We start from the raw sequence: 19,157 nt of genomic DNA, 5'->3' as shown, positions 1-19,157 counted from the left end.
TAGGGCTGATGCATGTGCCCTTATTAGGGATCTCTGGGTCATATATCAGTAATGCAGTGCCCATAGTCTAAACCCAAGAAAAAAAAAAAAAAAAAAACACAAAATGAGCATATACTCTACAGCAATTAAATAGTAATAGTACATATAGCTAACATAGGGCACTTAGTTAACACTGTTTTCATAAAAGAAGCATAAAAGCCATCCCACCGCAACAAGGTGACCCCATCGGGAAGGTCCTATCCTGTCTCTAATATTAAAACCTTACCTTGTGTCAAATGATAATGTTGCTGTAGGGTATATGCTAATTTTTTTTTTCTTGGGTTTTGTCTGTGAAATGGCCACAAACAATAGGTAATGTTTTAATACTAAAGACCGGATAGAACTGTTCCGATGGGTTCACCTTGTCGAGGTGGGATGGCTTTTATGCTTTTTTTATTAAAATTGCGTTGACTAAGTACCCTATGTTATTTATATGTACTGCAGGGTATATTCTCATTTTGTATTTTTGTTTTTTGTGGGTTTTGTTTGGGAAATAGCCACAGTGTGAACGTGGTCTTACACTTTGCATGTATACCAGTTTATAGTCCGGCTCTTTTTTTTTTTACTGCAATCTCTTGTACTTTGGACAAATGGGGCATGTCCCCCCCTTTCTAAGCTAAGTATTTTATCAGTATACAGTAGCTTCCCTTGGATAGGTGTCTGTCATCAGATTTTATATATTTTTTGTGTAATATTTCATCACATTTTTCCACCCAATATAGCAACATATGGCAGCACTAATTAACACTTTTGGTGCAATTTAAAGGGGCCATGATGTAGATTTTCATCAAGTTATCAATTTTTCTATTTATTTTTATAGTTTTACCAGCTCCATTCTAGAAATCTATCATGGGAATTTTAAGACTGAATTTTGTGTAAAATTTGCATGTTAAAAAGTTTACAAAAATCAAATAACTACCAAATATTAGTAGTTGGAGCCCATGTGAGAATATTTTATAATATAAAAGATACAGAAAGCTTTGTATTTGCACTGGAATTAATTTCTCCCACCTCCCTTGTGCATGGGAGCGGCATGAGGAAGCTGGAATTATTTGTTTGTAAAGACTGGTGCCACCTACAGGCAATAAAAGGTACTACACCCAGTTGAAAATACTTTGACCTTCTTCTTTCTGATATTACATTTTCTTGGTCTGCAATATGGACCATTTCATCTGTGCCAACTACTTACAATTTCCCCAGCCATTACTTTAATAATATAAAATAACAAAAATTTAAATTTAAACTTTTTATTAAACACTAGGCACAATCCACATCCCCTCTGCTTCTGTGGCGGCTGGGAGAGACTATCCAGATTAATTGCTCATGATGTCACTGAACACATCATTTTTATACACTTTTTTCTTTAGTTGTTTTCACTATGAAACATTAAAGATAAGCTTCAATTCTACTATTCAGCGCTGCTTATCTTTAGTATAAAATAAAAATAACCAGATAAAAACCCAACCTGTTCAATCCCAGTTTTCCCTGGCATTACATAAATGCACCTGTCCTCCAGATTTCTACGTACATATGTATATGTGTATGTGTATATATATGTATGTGTGTGTATATATATATGTATATATATACATATTTCTACAATTAAAATTTATATATATATATATGTCATGTATATACAGTAAAGACCAAAAGTTTGGACACACCTTCTCATTTAAAGAATTTTCTGTATTTTCATGACTATGAAAATTGTACATTCACACTGAAGGCATCAAAACTATGAATTAACACATGTGGAATTATATACTTAACAAAAAAGTGTGAAACAACTGAAAATATGTCTTATATTCTAGGTTCTTCAAAGTAGCCACCTTTTGCTTTGATGACTGCTTTGCACACTGTTGGCATTTTCTTGATGATCTTCAAGAGGTAGTCACCGGAAATGGTCTTCCAACAATCTTGAAGGAGTTCCCAGAGATGCTTAGCACTTGTTGGCCCTTTTGCCTTCACTCTGCGGTCCAGCTCACCCCAAACCATCTCGATTGGGTTCAGGTCTGGTGACTGTGGAGGCCAGGTCATCTGGCGTAGCACCCCATCACTCTCCCTCTTGGTCATATAGCCCTTACACAGTCTGGAGGTGTGTTTGGGGTCATTGTCCTGTTGAAAAATAAATGATGGTCCAAGTAAACGCAAACCGGATGGAATAGCATGCCGCTTCAAGATGCTGTGGTAGCCATGCTGGTTCAGTATGACTTCAATTTTGAATAAATCCCCAACAGTGTCACCAGCAAAGCACCCCCACACCATCACACCTCCTCCTCCATGCTTCACGGTGGGAACCAGGCATGTAGAGTCCATCCGTTCACCTTTTCTGCGTCGCACAAAGACACGGTGGTTGGAACCAAAGATCTCAAATTTGGACTCATCAGACCAAAGCACAGATTTCCACTGGTCTAATGTCCATTCCTTGTGTTCTTTAGCCCAAACAAGTCTCTTCTGCTTGTTGCCTGTCCTTAGCAGTGGTTTCCTAGCAGCTATTTTACCATGAAGGCCTGCTGCACAAAGTCTCCTCTTAACAGTTGTTGTAGAGATGTGTCTGCTGCTAGAACTCTGTGTGGCATTGACCTGGTCTCTAATCTGAGCTGCTGTTAACCTGCGGTTTCTGAGGCTGGTGACTCGGATAAACTTATCCTCAGAAGCAGAGGTGACTCTTGGTCTTCCTTTCCTGGGGCGGTCCTCATGTGAGCCAGTTTCTTTGTAGAACTTGATGGTTTTTGCATCTGCACTTGGGGACACTTTCAAAGTTTGCCCAATTTTTCGGACTGACTGACCTTCATTTCTTAAAGTAATGATGGCCACTCGTTTTTCTTTGCTTAGCTACTTTTTTCTTGCCATAATACAAATTCTAACAGTCTATTCAGTAGGACTATCAGCTGTGTATCCACCAGACTTCTGCACAACACAACTGATGGTCCCAACCCCATTTATAAGGCAAGAAATCCCACTTATTAAACCTGACAGGGCACACCTGTGAAGTGAAAACCATTTCCGGTGACTACCTCTTGAAGCTCATCAAGAGAATGCCAAGAGTGTGTAAAGCAGTCGTCAAAGCAAAAGGTGGCTACTTTGAAGAACCTAGAATATAAGAAATATTTACAGTTGTTTCACACTTTTTTGTTAAGTATATAATTCCACATGTGTTAATTCATAGTTTTGATGCCTTCAGTGTGAATGTACAATTTTCATAGTCATGAAAATAGAGAAAAATCTTCAAATGAGAAGGTGTGTCCAAACGTTTGGTCTGTACTATATATATTATAAAAATCTGGAGGACAGGTACATTTATGTACTGCCAGGGAAAACCGGGATTAAAGAGGTTGGGTTTTTATCAGTCTGGTTATTTTAATGTTATACTAATATATGTTTTATTATTATTTTTTATTTTTCTACTTCTTATTCTTTAATTTCATTCTTTAATTCTTAGAATTGCCTGCCGGGTGGGAGAAGATTGAAGATCCTGTTTATGGAGTCTACTATGTAGAGTAAGTAATCCTCATTGCTTTACACTGCAGCTTGTATAGATTGGTATATCAAAATGACTATATGTATGAAGGAGGAGATTCAAGTGTTCCCCAAAATTAGATATACTGTAAAATCACATGAACCCTAGCGCGGATTGCCAGTGTCTGGAGCAGTACAAGTATTACACACCTTAACCCAGTAATTATACCCCCTTAAAATAAATAATGCCCCCATTAAAAATTATTAATGCCTTCTCTTTAAAAAGTAATAATGCCACCTTTGTGCCACCCTTAACAAAAAAAAATAAAGTGGTGTATGCGCTCCTGATCTGAGTGATAAAGTCCTCTTCTTCTGTGTGTATGTGTGTGTATGTATGTGTATATATATATATATATATATATATATATATATATATATATATATATATATATATATATATATATATATATATATATATATTCTGACACCGCACCACTTCTGTTCCATTATTTACCTTCATGGGATTGTCCTGTGAAACCAGTCACAAAGTGAGCTTGACTAATGCTAATTTGCCTGCGGTCTCATTCACACGTCTGATTTTCGTGTACGAGTGTCATCCTCGGTTTTCACGGATCGCACTCATACCTGTGTTAGTCTATGGGGTCATTCACTTGCCCGTAATTTTTTGCGGACTGAATGGTTCTCTGAAAATCGGAGACATATCCGACTTATCGGCAAAGCAAGTCTATGGGTCCTTAAAAAAAAATCGGATGGCATTCGAGTGCGGTCCGATTTTCATGAACTGTCACATAGAAGAAGGTGGAGAGACCTTTTTCTTTTCTCCACATATGGGGAAAAAAAGAACAAAAGATCCGGTCCATTTTTTTCCCGTACATGAGAAAAACTGACATCTGAATGTTCCTGGAATGCTTTCTGGACGTTCCCTGATATATTGGAACCAGGAGCTGCAATACCAGATACAACCTATAGATAAGGGAGGCGCTGTTTTGGGGAAAAAAAATACTTTTTTTAGTCTCTAAAGACTTCTTTGTCATCTATACAGCGACACATGGAGTAAAAAAACTGAAAAAATTATAATATGATGTCTACAGAAGTGTGGAAATCCTAGAATAACATTGCAGCTGTGTTATGGCTCCGCACCATCGTACAGAGCCATCCTATGGCAGTGCGCTTTATTACTTTAGCAGATGGTTATTTATAAGGTTGTTTGTTAGGCTTTTTTTTTTTTTTTGTTCCTCTTAAGGCCGGATAAACATCCTGACAATTCACGTCATGTGAATGTAGCGGCCTCAATGCACCTTATTCCTGTCCTTCAATAGAAGCCATTAATGACGTCGCTGTCTTCCTCCACAGTCACATAAACAGGAAAACACAGTACGAGAATCCTGTCCTTGAAGCCAAACGCAAGAAGCAGCTCGGACAGCAGCAGACAGAAGGTGAGTCCGTCTCTGGGTACTTTATCATTTATAGAGGGGGTAATGGAGTATTTACCATTGTATATTTCCACCTGGATGTGATGTGTCTTAAAGGGGTCCGTCTATAGGTCTGTGAACTTGTTGCCTATCGGCAGGAGTGGTGATCAGGCAAGGGTGACCCCTGTTTTCAGCGGTCAGATCCTCACTGATCATATTCCTTCGGATAGGGAATAAATGTTAATGTCGGGATGACCCCTTTAATTGAGACAAGGTCCACCATTAAGGATTTTTGCAAAGAGTGTCTCACTCTGGAGGACTCTGCATGTGTATATTTTACATCAACAACCCATTGATTTATTATGAAAAATGTGTAATGCTTAGTTTCTCCTGCGGGGGAGCTGTAGGGAAGCAAAAACACTTATCTGTATCTACTCTTGTAGATAACATCTGATCACTCAGTGATCCGGTTATTGTCTGGGACCTGTCAAATTAAAAAAAAAAATCCTCCATTTGCTTAAAATTCTAGTACAAAGGGCGTAACATTTTTTAATTTAATCATATTTCAACTTTAAAGAGTCGGGTAATTTTGGTTATATTTATATATTTCTGATGAACCCTTTCATTGTCGTGAACTTACTAAATTTACGATAGAAAATCTATACTGGTAAAATCTTATAACATTTTTCCCAATTTGCATAAAAAAAATAAAAAGAAAAAAAATATATAAATGACGTTCATTTTATATGGATTTTTTTTTTGCTTTGTGCAACTTTTTTAAATATTTTTTCTGCTTTCCTGTTTGTAACGGGGAGAAGCTGATCGGTCACAGTCTCATCTATGCCGTTCGGCTGCTTTCATAGATCAATGAGACATCGCAGTCTGGAAGTTTTATTAAGGTTTTGGCTGTATTTAAAGATCTTTTTGCAGGAACAGCGGGGCTTGTGCTCGCGGATCAGTGAGGAGAGTGAATTTAGATGGTGACTGTGGTGTGTTTGAGCAGAGACTACCAAGCGTTCCTTGCTAAGGTCACCCTGAGTACTAGATCCACAGGGGGGCACCCTGAGACAAATATCTATGGCGGAGAAGGAAGGAAATGCACGTCTTGAGCGAGGGCTGAAAATTCTGGATAAATTCCCCAGACGCCGACACTGATGGGCACAATTTGCTGTTGCACATGTACCGTAATCTTGTTCTGTTCATACATTTGCAAATGCGCTGCATCCGAACTGATCTGATACCTCCTCTTCCCCCTGTGTAACTACAACTCCCAGCATGGGCTAATAAACAATAGTACATTGGAAACAAGTGACCCTTTATTCATAATCATAGCCAAATTACCATTTCCGCCAGTCTTAATGCTTCCTCTTCCATTCGGGACGAGCATGTGACTGCTTTAGCCAATCATTGGCAACAGAGGTGACCAACGCATCACTCCCTGTGGCCAGTTATTGGCTGCAGAGGTCACATGTCTGTACAACTAACCATTGATTGGCTACAATGGTCACATGTCTGTCCCGGCAGGAAGAGAAATCACAAAGACTTATGAGGGACCTGGGAAGAGAAACCACAGGAAATTTGTAGGGTGAATATGATTTTTTTTTCCCCAATTTTTTAGAGTTGTATTTTTTTTTTAATTCCAATTTTTAAGGGTAAACCCCTTTTAAAAGTGTTTCCAACACTCACAATAAAAAAAACCTTCAAATTTCTTCATGGTTCTTTACCGATCTGTGCTGACTAAATGATAGATGTGACAGGTCATAGTTGACGCAGACTGTCGTCTATACTCATGTCATCGTTTAGGCTGCTGGATGTAATTTCTGTGCCGTATAAGCAAAGATCTCAGTGGACTGTTCCTTAAAGTTTTATCTGTTGAACCTTGATACTTATATTTCATCTTCCTTTTATATCAACAGAGTGGACAGGAGAACACCCGCCACTCGCGCCTCCACCCATTACTCTTCCCAACAACTTCACACCAAAAAAGAAGGAACCAGCGAGAGACCCTTCCAACCACGGTAATTCTAAAATATGGAAAATACAAGAAATATCTAGAGTATCGTTGGAGGGGCTAGAAATTGTGCCCTAACCCTGAGCCCTGATTTGCCCCACTTTTATAAATGGCACATGGTCATGGTGGCTCTGTTTTGGATTTTTGAATCTTATAACTTTAGCGATCTTTTCTTAATTATCATTTCAGCTAAACCGTTCTTCACGAGAAACCCATCCGAACTAAAAGGAAAGTTCATTAACACAAAACTGAGGAAAAGCACCCGAGGTTTTGGATTCACTGTGGTTGGCGGAGATGAACCGGATGAGTTTCTTCAGATAAAAAGCTTGGTTCTTGACGGCCCTGCAGCACTAGACGGCAAGATGGAAACGGGTATGAATATTATTAAATGAATTGGGTCTACCAATTTTGGGTGTTTTTGGGTAGTCCCAAAGGGAATTCTAATTTTTGCCATCTCCTTTATCACAGGTGATGTTATTGTCAGTGTAAATGAAACCTGCGTACTGGGATATACCCACGCTCAAGTTGTAAAGATCTTCCAGTCTATACCCATTGGTGAAAGCGTTGACCTTGAACTTTGCAGAGGGTATCCACTTCCATTCGACCCTGATGATCCCAATACAAGTCTGGTGACATCAGTTGCCATACTGGACAAAGACCCTATCATTGTCAATGGACAAGAAACATATGACTCTCCATCCAGCAACAGTAGTAAAACTAGAAAAGCCAATAACTTGAAGGAGCCAAGGCCAAGCAGCCCTGTGGAGGTGTCTTCAAATGGGTCCCATGGTTACCCAAATGACACTGTCTCTTTGGCTTCCTCTATAGCAACGCAACCTGAACTTATTACAGTGCATATAGTTAAAGGGCCAATGGGATTTGGCTTCACTATAGCGGATAGTCCTGGCGGTGGTGGCCAGAGAGTGAAACAGATTGTAGACAGTCCTCGCTGCCGTGGACTCAAGGAAGGAGATCTCATTGTGGAAGTAAATAAGAAGAATGTGCAGACTCTTACACATAATCAAGTTGTGGATTTACTGATCGAATGTCCAAAGGGGAGTGAAGTTACTCTGTTGGTGCAAAGAGGAGGTAAGAGTTGTAGACTTTGCTTGGATTCCATATAAATTATACTTAAAAATTTGTGAAGGACGTCAATGCAGATTTTATTGGTCCTTTTGAAAGGTCTTATGGTGGCCATACACAAGAAAACTAAAGGCTTTAACCAGGGCACATTTGATCAGTGTGGGCAAAACTGGCCAACAACCTAATGAGTCCCTCCCGTGACAAATGATGTCAGTGGAAGAAATATTGGCTGCGCTCAATCCTTTCGAATACATTGGTGATTAACTGCCTCCAGAAGTGTCTGGCAGTGTCTTACTTGGCTCTCTCCTTTGTAAACACTTTGAGCTGAGCCAAAAAGTGCCGAAAAGAGCCGACCACTGTTAAAAGCTGCATTTAGGCAGACCAATTGTGGTCATTAAAGGGCTACATGAAAGCTGATCGGTGATTACAGTGGTATCACACTTCCTTGGGCACAGAGCGATTGTACCGTGCGCACAGAATATTATTGTTCTTGGCAGCACACTGCAATGTGCTGCCGAGAACAATAATCTTGAGAAAGTTTAAAATTAATTTCACTCAATGTGCAAATAGTTTTGCCTGTTCATCGTAAGATTGCCTTCCTGTTTAGACTGGTCAATTATCAAGAATACTCATTCACTGTTATCTGCCAGTGCACCCTAAACAAAACTCAATTATATACTATAGAGCTTCCAAATTGGTTGCCCAACTGAGAGGTAACTGTTTTTATGATCTGGATAATTTCCATCCAAGATGTTGGACAGTTTGGTAATTTATAATATCTCAAGCTTAAAAATCAATTCACCCTTCAAACGAGCGTTTTGTTCGTTCATCAGGTGATTGCCAATCTCGTTGGGCAGTGTAATGACAGGTTAGCAATCACTCATAGGCAAGCTCTTTCCCGATTATTGGCCAGTGTCAATCTCCAGAAGAAGTCTTCGAAGCATCCGGAAGAGAAAAGGGAAGAGTTGGGTTTCTGAATCATAATTACGATAGTAAATTTGTTGGAATGTCTTCTCTTAATCAAACTCTAGTGGTCAATGGAAGTTCTTGATATCTCCCCAACCATGGGCGAATTGTGGCCTTATCAGCAGATGGGCCATGTTTCACCAGCTGAAAAATTAGTTCTTGAAACAAGACATCAGGATAGGACCTCAATTTTTGATCAGTGGAGGTCTGAGATCTCTGATCGGCACAGTGATGAGGCCTCGTGAATAGACCTGAGCTGCAGGACTAGGCACAGCCCATAGACAAAAGTGGCGCTCTATCTGTGAAAAAAGAAAGAAAAATAGATCCTTTTTCTAAATCTGGACAACCCCTTACTTTTTTGACTTATGCTGCTATAGATAGTTTGCTTATGACCTTAAACACAGAGTTTAATTAAAGTATATGAATAAATGCAAGCTTTCAGTTTTCTAGGCCATTCTGTTATTTGGCAGGTTTATTGAAAATGCTTTTTACTTTATTGCCAGTCTTTTGAATATTGACTGAATGGAAATGAAACATTAGTAGTTAATTGGATTAGTGTAAATGGTGGTAAAGCTGAGAATGGGTTTTCAGCACTGGGAGCAATGGGCCAGAAAATGAGCAATATGTCTCGGGTAAATATAGATGTTAACGTTCTCCAGGAAGCCGAATCATGACATCGTACCGTCTAAATATACATATGGAAACTTAATTTATCAGTTCCTTGCCATTTTCTTGCTTCCATCCATGCTACACCCTTCACTTGTCCATCATTGGACTTCTCCATATTGATAACACATTAAGTACAAGAGGCTAAAGCCGTCTCCTGCCAGAAACATCCTGTGGCGTCCCCTCGTGTCGCTGCGTCCCTCCAATTTAACCAGGGAAGCTTTAGGGAACAGGGGCAGGGAGATAAGGTATTTGGGAAAGTTACCTATTTTATAAGTTGAGATCACTGTCACCAGTGTATCTCACCTAAAAACACTTTACTTCTTTTTTTCTAAAATAATAAAAGTTGTACGATTATACCTATACCTCAAAAATAAGTTCAAGTTTTCAGAAGGTGATGTTGCCTCTTATATCTTTGAATATGTCACAAGTGCGACTTTAGCTTTGTATCATACACTGCTCAAAAAATAAAGGGAACACTCAAATAACACATCCTAGATCTGAATGAATGGAATATTCTCATTGAATACTTTGTTCTGTACAAAGTTGAATGTGCTGACAACAAAATCACACAAAAATCATCAATGGAAATCAAATTTATTAACCAATGGAGGCCTGGATTTGGAGTCACTCCCAAAATTAAAGTGGAAAAACACACTACAGGCTGATCCAACTTTGATGTAATGTCCTTAAAACAAGTCAAAATGAGGCTCAGTATTGTGTGTGGCCTCCACGTGCCTGTATGACCTCCCTACAACGCCTGGGCATGCTCCTGATGAGGTTTATGAGAAGGAGCAGTTCTCGGGTACCGCAGATCAGCATGAGAAGGAGCAGTTCTCGGGTACCACAGATGAGCATGAGAAGGAGCAGTTCTTGGGTACTGCAGTTGAACATGAGAAGGAGCAGTTCTTGGGTACTGAAGAGCAGTATGACAAGGAGCAGTTCTCGGCAATGAAGTTGACGCTGGAGGTGGAAACAGCCGATCAGTGGGGGTGCCAGACCCCAACTTATCTGATATTAATGACCTATCGTATGGCTAGATCATCGATATCATAATCGTAGACATCCCTTTAAGCTGGTTATACCCATCAGATAATCATTTGCAGGAGATGCATTTGGTGTTGGGAGAGGGAACAATGCCAATGCCAGACACCTTTGGTGGCGGTTTTTTCCACTAGCAACAATAAATGATCGGACACTGAAATTTAACAAATTCATGACTCTTCTTTCCCCTAACATTATCTATTGAATGGGGGTTGTTGGCGCTCATACACATTTGATGGTCAGCTGGCTACTCCAAAATTTGGCAAGTTCCACCAGCATTAATGGATAAGACCAGCTTTAGAGCCTTATGATGTTCAGATGTTAAGTGTTAGCAGCAGACAATTCTGCATCAAAAATGTCTTTTGCCAGGAAAAAATGCTACTCAAAAAACTTGCGTTTTTGCCACACTGTTGGCTTACATTTTTTTACGCGTTTTGTCCCATTCATTAGAATGAGTGAAAATTACTGTAAAAGTACTGAAAGGATTCACAGCCTGCTGATTTGAAACTGCTTCAAATATGCAAGGAAAAAAATTAGCTACGTGCGCATGGGTTTTCGAAATTTAGAAAATGTATTTTGATGGGACAGTAAAATTTTGCGGGGAAAAATGTGACGTTTGAACACCCCTTAGCTAGGTTACCTTCAACCTTGGCAAAAACTCAACTTAGTGCCCTTAGTCCTGTAGAATGAGACTTGTTGGCACCCGTGGCAATAAACATCCTGGTCTACACAATTCACTAACACTTCGGTCTCATTTTTCCTTTTGTGTAAGCTGATGTATGTGAAGATGTTGTCCAATTCCAACCATGAAAGGTGCCCATCATTCCAAATAATGCAATATTTTGGTAATATTTAGGTGGTGGAACTAGACTTTTTTTGTGAAGGTTGGGGTTCACCAACTCTTCATGGCTAGAAAGATCTGTGACACCTAGATGAAGCCTTTAGGGGCATTGATGGTTTAGATACCTGGTGCATCCCCTTTGTCTGATTTTGTCATCGATCTGTATGTCTGGAAACATTCTAAAAACCCATGACATTACCCATGACCCAAAGACATTAGATTTAAGTAGGCTGAATCCACCGATTTTGGCAGAACCTGATGAACATCTAATGTTTATGAACTTAACTCAGCCAGACATGATGTTGGGGTAGAAAAGGATCGGACAATCCAGTTGTTTCCCAGGTAGATGAGCTGTCGCTAGAGGTGTTCGGCCACAGCTTACTTTGCTCTACCCAATAAAAATACAGTCACGTTCAGCCAAATATGTGGAGGTCAAGAGACATAACACATGGCCAACCAAGCATTCATCTGCCCAACCAAGTGTTCATCTGACATCTACAGTTGTACTGATTGCATAGTGTAATCCCACTACTTAAAATGTAAGGGCATTGTCCACCTCTGGGGATATTTTTTTTTTACTTAAATGCAAGTAATTGGGGGTAAAAATCATTTTTGTAATTGGGCTTCATTAAAAATGTTTGCACCGTTTGCCTTCTATAGCCGGTGTGTTGCACTGTCTATTGCTGGCTGTAGAATGAGTTATCTGGGGATCCCTCATGGATCTCACTATGAAGGTCTGATGGAGATTTTGTCACTAATTTATTTGGCTCTTTCTGAGCTCCTCTCAGCTGATTTATGACCACAGACCACATCAAAGTTGAATGTGCAGGGAAAGAAAGAGTTTGCAAGAGTCAACTGCAGCAAGTTCAGAGAAGAGCTACCAGGATGGTGAGCGGACTGCAAACTACTGTATGTCCTACGAGGAACAGTTAAAGGATCTGGGAATGTTTAGCTTGCAGAAAAGAAGGCTAAGAGGAGACTTAATAGTTGTCTACAAATATCTGAAGGGCTGTCACACTGTAGAGGGAACATTCTTATTCTCATTTGCACATGGAAGCACAAGAAGCAATGGAATGAAACTGAAAGGGAGAAGATACGTGTTAGATATTAGAAAAACCTTTTTGACAGTGAGGGTGAACAATGAGTGGAACAGGCGGCCACGAGAGGTGGTAAGTTCTCCTTCAATGGAAGTCTTCAAACAGAGGCAGGCTGGACAGAAATCAGTCTGAGATGATCTAGTGAATCCTGCTTTGAGCAGGGGGTTGGACACGATGACCCCGGAAGTCCCTTCCAACTCTAGCATTCTATGATTCAAACTGCAAAATTTTTAATGACGCCCAATGACAAAAAATTTTTTTAGCTCCAATCACATACATTTAATAGTTCTTAAGAGCAATTTATTAATTTAAGAAATTATTTTTTCCTGTTTGATGTAGTTTGCAATGGGAACTAAGTGTGCAAATTCTTGTGGCTCATGCTGCTTTCTTCTCTTCTTAAACACTTCAGTGATTTATCACCGTGCAGCAGCACATCCCAGACATGAAAGAGCGGCACTGTGTGCTGGATCCGTCCAGCTGCGCAGCCTCCTTTTATTCGAGCAGCGTGTCGCACCGAGCAGTAGTGAAATATACACCCCATGCCCGCTTTAATCAAAAGTCATCCGTAGACTTTTGATTGTTAAATAGCAGATTTTACACGAGTGCCACAAGCTCAGATTCATTAAATTAGCTTTAAGTCTGCTTTATATTTATTTCATGGAACAAAATGCCTTGCTGGTATATGAAATGTTTATTCGCCCCTCTGACTGGGCGGCTTGTATGGATTACCAAATTCTCCTTCTTGAGGAGACATCACTCAAATGATTTTTCTTTACATAATCACTTTGGACAATCCCATTTTGTTTTAAGGGTCTTAAGACCCCATAAACTGTAGATAGTTGTGGGCTGAATGATGGTTCAGTCGATCATTTGGCTGGCAGTGATCTTGGCCATCTCTCCCATATACAGGAGAACTTGCTCTACCGTGAGCTCTTGTGTTCTCTACGAGCGAGAGCCGCTGCCAGACATCTCTAGTGACGGATTATCTCTACAAAACAGAAGGATTGCCAGTCCAAAATCAGCCAAGCTGGATCCTTATCTCCCCGATATCATCTGTCCGGAGCATTAGACTATCAACCAAATCCATTGGTGTCATCAACTTCAACCGACGTTAATCTAAGTTTTATGATCAGATGGGATCCAACCTGACAGTCAGCAATCAAGTTCCCTGTAGCGCCACCACATGGAAATCGAAGCATTGCATTTTGAGGCTGTCCATGTAATACATAGACAAGTGTCGTCCTCCAGAATGAGACACACTCTTTGTAGGTGCTCTCCTCTCTTGCGTAATGGATAATAATCCTGAATAAAAATCCTCCTCTATCAACTCAGAATTCCCTAAAAATGTATTTGAAAATGGGATCTCTAAACTTATGAACTAATTTAGAAAATCCCTAAATATAAAAATGTTTTATTTTATAATAGCCCAATCACAGGTTGCTCCCCAGCGATCAACTGTAATGTGTAAGGAAACCTTTTCCGTTTCCCTGCAGCATTCCCGCAGGAGAAGTGAAGTATTACAAAGTGTTTTTTCAAATCAGTGAGTTGCTCGGATAATTCCCTCAGACCAGGAGATATTCTTTGTAATTTTTTTTGGCCATGGCTATATAGATTGTAAGTCTGAATGGGGAGAGGGGAGAACCCTTGGCTAGTAATTTAAGATGGATCCTCTGAACGAGACAATCCATTTAAAGGGATTACCTTTTGGACAATCCCTATGTGTTTTAAGGTCTCTTTGACAAAACCTTGATAACAGGTTCAGAGACCCCTTTACAAAGCCTACACAAATTTTATAAAGTTATTCACAAATAACAGGTTATAACCTATCTATAGAATAGGGATAACTTGCTGATTTCTGGGGGTCTGACTGTTGGGACCCCCAGCCATCCCGAGATCGGGGCTTTGGAACCCATAGAAAAGAACTGTGCACCCTTTTCTTGAATGACTCAGAGGTGCGCATGCTCGACCTCCACTCCATTTATTGTCTATGGGACTGACGGAAGTAGCGCTGTATTTTTTTCCAGTAGTCCCATTAACATCGAGTGGAGTGGAGGACAAGCATGTGCATCTGCTTCATTCAAGATGGATTCTTTGGCTGTTCCAGACCTCAATCTTGGGATCAAGTGGTCGGATCCATAAGCGATCAGTACGTTTTCCCCTATCCTGCTTTGATAGGGCATATGGCTTTCTAATAGTCCTTTTCCTATTTCCAAAGGAGAGCTTGCACATGATCAAGTTATCTCTGCACCAGAAACCATTGTCGTATTGGTAACGGTCTCCGAACCCCATCAATCTGATCACTATGACAAGTCAATCAAGGGAAAACCCTCTTTAACCCTTCCAGATCCAAAGCGATAGCCACCCACATGAGCTATTTGCCATTCTCTTTGCCTCCAGTACATTGTAGTGCGCAAAATCAAGGCGTGCGGAGACTTCAAGCTGATAAATTCAATGTCGGCGCATCTCGCATTTGTCCATGCAGCCAGTATTCAGCGTGCACTCCCTATGCAGCCCAATCCCTAGAGGATCTAGTCTGTCATCTAATCAGAGAGCGTTCACCTGTAAAAGGCTTCAAATCCGATTTTAGAAAAGGTTGTAAAGCCTTTCACAGCATGGAGTATCCGTGTGTTTCCACCAGAGAATTTCTCCAGTGATAAGTCTATCTACCTGTCCTTGTCTTTGCAAATTCTTATCTGGCTCCTGCACAAAGAAGATAAAGTTTGTCTGGTGCCCGCTCTCAAAAGTCGCCATAGCAATTTTCCACCAGTCGTTTTTTTATTTTATTTTATGAAATCCATCTCCTCGATGTTGGTAGCCCCATGTGTCGGGTTCAGAAAAAGCTGTGAGCACCAAATAAACACTCAGGCTGGTAAGTGCTCTTGTTTCCAGCAGTTTCCAAATTGGCAGATCGTTCACTTATCATATTACTAAAACACGATTAGAATTTATTCCAGGAAGAGAGTAAGTGCTCGGGGAAGGGATTCCAGGAAAGAGACACCGATAGGAACCTCCAACCGCGAGAACGGAAAGTAGGATTCATCTATAAGCTACGCTGCCGGTGCCAGGAATTATTTACATATACATTGATCCGAGCTGTCATCTAAGACGGGGCTGGCAGCAGTACAGGGCGGTGATGCTTGGTGTTTGTCAGCAAAGTACCTCCTACATATAAATTACATCATGGTAGGCCAGACTTTTCCATAAAGTGAAAAAGAAAGCATGCGGATGCATACTGGCCCCCATATGTAAAAAAGGCACAGTTTTGGGTGCATGGCGGCCTATGAGTTTAACAGAGTATACATCAAGGAATATTCCCACAGACCCATATATTGAGTCTTACTGGATTTTCTCTGCACTGCCAATTGATAATGCCCTCTTAGTGCTCCATACAGTAATAGTTTCCCTACAAAGTAATAATGCCCCCTTTATTCCCCTCTGCAGTAATAATGCCCTCTTTTTCCCATATGCATTAATAATGCCTCCTTTATTCCCCTACGCAGTAATAATGCCCCCTTTATTCCCCTCTGCAGTAATAATGCCCTCTTTTTCCCATATGCATTAATAATGCCTCCTTTATTCCCCTACGCAGTAATAATGCCCCCTTTGTTCCCCTACAAAGTAATAATGCCCCCTTTATTCCCCTCTGCAGTAATAATTCCCCCTTTATTCCCCTCTGCAGTAATAATGCCTCCTTTATTCCCCTACGTAGTAATAATGCCCCCTTTGTTCCCCTACGCAGTAAAAATGCCCCCTTTGTTTCCCTATGCAGTAATAATGCCCCCTTTGTTTCCATATGCAGTAATAATACCCCCCTTTGTTTCCCTATGCAGTAATAATGCCCCCTTTATTCCCCTCTGCAGTAATAATGCCCCCTTTATTCCCCTCTGCAGTAATAATGCCCCCTTTATTCCCCTCTGCAGTAATAATGCCCCCTTTATTCCCCTCTGCAGTAATAATGCCCCCTTTATTCCCCTCTGCAGTAATAATGCCCCCTTTATTCCCATATGCAGTAATAATGCCTCCTTTATTCCCATATGCAGTGATAATGCCTCCTTTATTCCCCTACGCAGTAATAATGCCCCCTTTGTTTCCCTATACAGTAATAATGCCCCCTTTGTTTCCCTATGCAGTAATAATGCCCCCTTTGTTCCCCTACCCAGTAATAATGCCCCCTTTGTTCCTCTACCCAGTAATAATGCCCCCTTTGTTCCCCTACCCAGTAATAATGCCCCCTTTATTCCCCTATACAGTAATAATGCCCCCATTTGTTCCCATATGCAGTAAAATGCCCTCTTTGTTTCCGTACTCCGCAATAATACCCCCTTTGTTTCCCTATGCAGTAATAATGCCCTCTTTGTTTCTCTATGCAGTAATAATACCCCCTTTGTTTCCCTATGCAGTAATAATGCTTCCTTTGTTCCCATATGCAGTAATAATGCCCCCTTTGTTCCCCTATAATAATACCCCTTTTGTTTCCCTATCTAGTAATAATGCCCCCTTTGTTCCCCTACCCAGTAATAATGCCCCCTTTGTTCCTCTACCCAGTAATAATGCCCCCTTTGTTCCCCTAGCCAGTAATAATGCCCCCTTTATTCCCCTATACAGTAATAATGCCCCATTTGTTCCCATATGCAGTAAAATGCCCTCTTTGTTTCTCTATGCAGTAATAATACCCCCTTTGTTTCCCTATGCAGTAATAATGCTTCCTTTGTTCCCATATGCAGTAATAATGCCCCCTTTGTTCCCCTATAATAATACCCCTTTTGTTTCCCTATCTAGTAATAATGCCCCCTTTGTTCCCCTACGCAGTAAAATGCCCTCTTTGTTCCCCTACACAGTAATAATGCTCCCTTTGTTCCAGTAGGCAGTAATAATGCCCCCTTTGTTCCCCTAAGCATTAATAATGCCCCCTTTGTTCCCATATGCAGTAATAATGCTTCCTTTATTCCCCTCTGCAGTAATAATGCCCCCTTTGTTCCAGTAGGCAGTAATAATGCCCCCTTTGTTCCCCTAAGCATTAATAATGCCCCCTTTGTTCCCATATGCAGTAATATTGCCCTCTTTGTTTCCCTACGCAGTAAAATGCCCTCTTTGTTCCCCTACACAGTAATAATGCTCCCTTTGTTCCAGTAGGCAGTAATAATGCCCCCTTTGTTCCCCTAAGCATTAATAATGCCCCCTTTGTTCCCATATGCAGTAATAATGCTTCCTTTATTCCCCTCTGCAGTAATTATGCCTCCTTTGTTCCCCAACACAGTAATAATGCCCCCTTTGTTCCCTTACGCAGTAATAATGCTTCCTTTATTCCCCTCTGCAGTAATGATGCCCCCTTTGTTCCCCTATGCAATATTAATGCACCACTTTTTTCACAATACAGTTATAAAACTCCTTTGTTCCCTTACATAGTAATATCCCATTTTTATACCTCCCACACACTCATAATGCCCCTTTGTTCTTTTTATAAGTAATAATGTCCCTATGTGTTCTATAAAATAGGATTAATGCGCCCCTGTATACTCCAGCACATGTATAATGCCCCCGTTGTTACCGTACATAGTAATAATGCCCGTTTGTGCTCCCACACTGTTATAATTACCCTTTTTGTGCCCACACAACGTAATAATGTCCCCTTTTCTCTCCTACAGTGTTTCATAATGCTCTCTTTATTCCCCTACACAGTAATAATCACCTTTTTGCTCCCCAGCACAGTATTACTGCCCCCTTTTATGTCCTAGCACAGGTATTATTCCGCTCTTTGTCCCGTAGCGCAGGTATTATACCCCCACACAGTAATAATCCCTTTTGTTCTTCTACACATTAGCAATGCTGCTTGTGCTACAGCATTGTAAGAATGCCCCCTTTTGCCCTTTAGACACTAATAATATTCCCTTGTGCCCCTTATACCCTAATAACTCCCTCCTCTTTGCCCCCACACAGTAATAATGCCCCTTATACAGGCATTTTGCCCACCTTTTCCTTCTACACTGTAACAATTGCTCCCTATGTGCTCCCACACAGTAATAATGCCCCCTTTGTTCCCATTCAAAATAATTCCGTTGTAATGGACCATTATGTGCCCCCCACCCACACACTGATCTTGCACGTCTTTTATGCTCCCAAAAAATACTGTTACTCTCTCTGTAATGAGTCGGTGCCAGCTTGTGCCATCAGGGAGATGGTGAAGGCGGAATATTGCATGTGTGATGTTACCAGGCCTCCTGCGTCAGGCCACTGACACCTCAAATTAGGGTCTGATGTCTCAAGGAGAGTAAATGGCATGATTCCTGACGAGGGAAATGCATTTGAATATGGGGCTTGCCCCAGGCTAAAAATCCAGGGCATGCGTCACAAATTTTCTGTAGTAGCGCCCCCCGATGCTTACAACTCATATTGGCACGCTGATGCAACGCCAAGGTGTGTTTTTTTTTTTTTTTTTCAAAAAGTTTCACTTATTTTAAACAACAACAAAGTCTAAAACTCCTCACTACTGACATTAAATTAATTAGCGAGCAGCACTT

General features: G+C 40.6%; 1 protein-coding gene across 13 annotated transcripts in view; it reads left to right on the top strand.

The window, feature by feature from the left end:
• The window catches only part of MAGI1 (membrane associated guanylate kinase, WW and PDZ domain containing 1), a 504,160-nt gene that overhangs the window by 408,510 nt on the left and 76,493 nt on the right, over positions 1–19,157 (top strand). For all 13 annotated transcript variants that reach the window (XM_073644690.1, XM_073644692.1, XM_073644696.1 and 10 more), the window contains 5 exons: positions 3,482–3,539; positions 4,873–4,955; positions 6,848–6,949; positions 7,132–7,314; positions 7,411–8,031. In XM_073644690.1, coding sequence (XP_073500791.1) covers positions 3,482–3,539; positions 4,873–4,955; positions 6,848–6,949; positions 7,132–7,314; positions 7,411–8,031 — 1,047 coding nt within the window. The remainder of the gene's footprint in view (positions 1–3,481; positions 3,540–4,872; positions 4,956–6,847; positions 6,950–7,131; positions 7,315–7,410; positions 8,032–19,157) is intronic.

This window comes from Phyllobates terribilis, unplaced genomic scaffold, assembly GCF_046119375.1.
Source record: "Phyllobates terribilis strain yellow unplaced genomic scaffold, ASM4611937v1 Scaffold_8__6_contigs__length_399053987, whole genome shotgun sequence".
Classification (NCBI taxonomy): Eukaryota; Metazoa; Chordata; class Amphibia; order Anura; family Dendrobatidae; genus Phyllobates; species Phyllobates terribilis.
The sequence above is the reverse complement of the archived record's forward strand: the minus strand, read 5'-3'. Positions and strand labels throughout refer to the sequence as shown.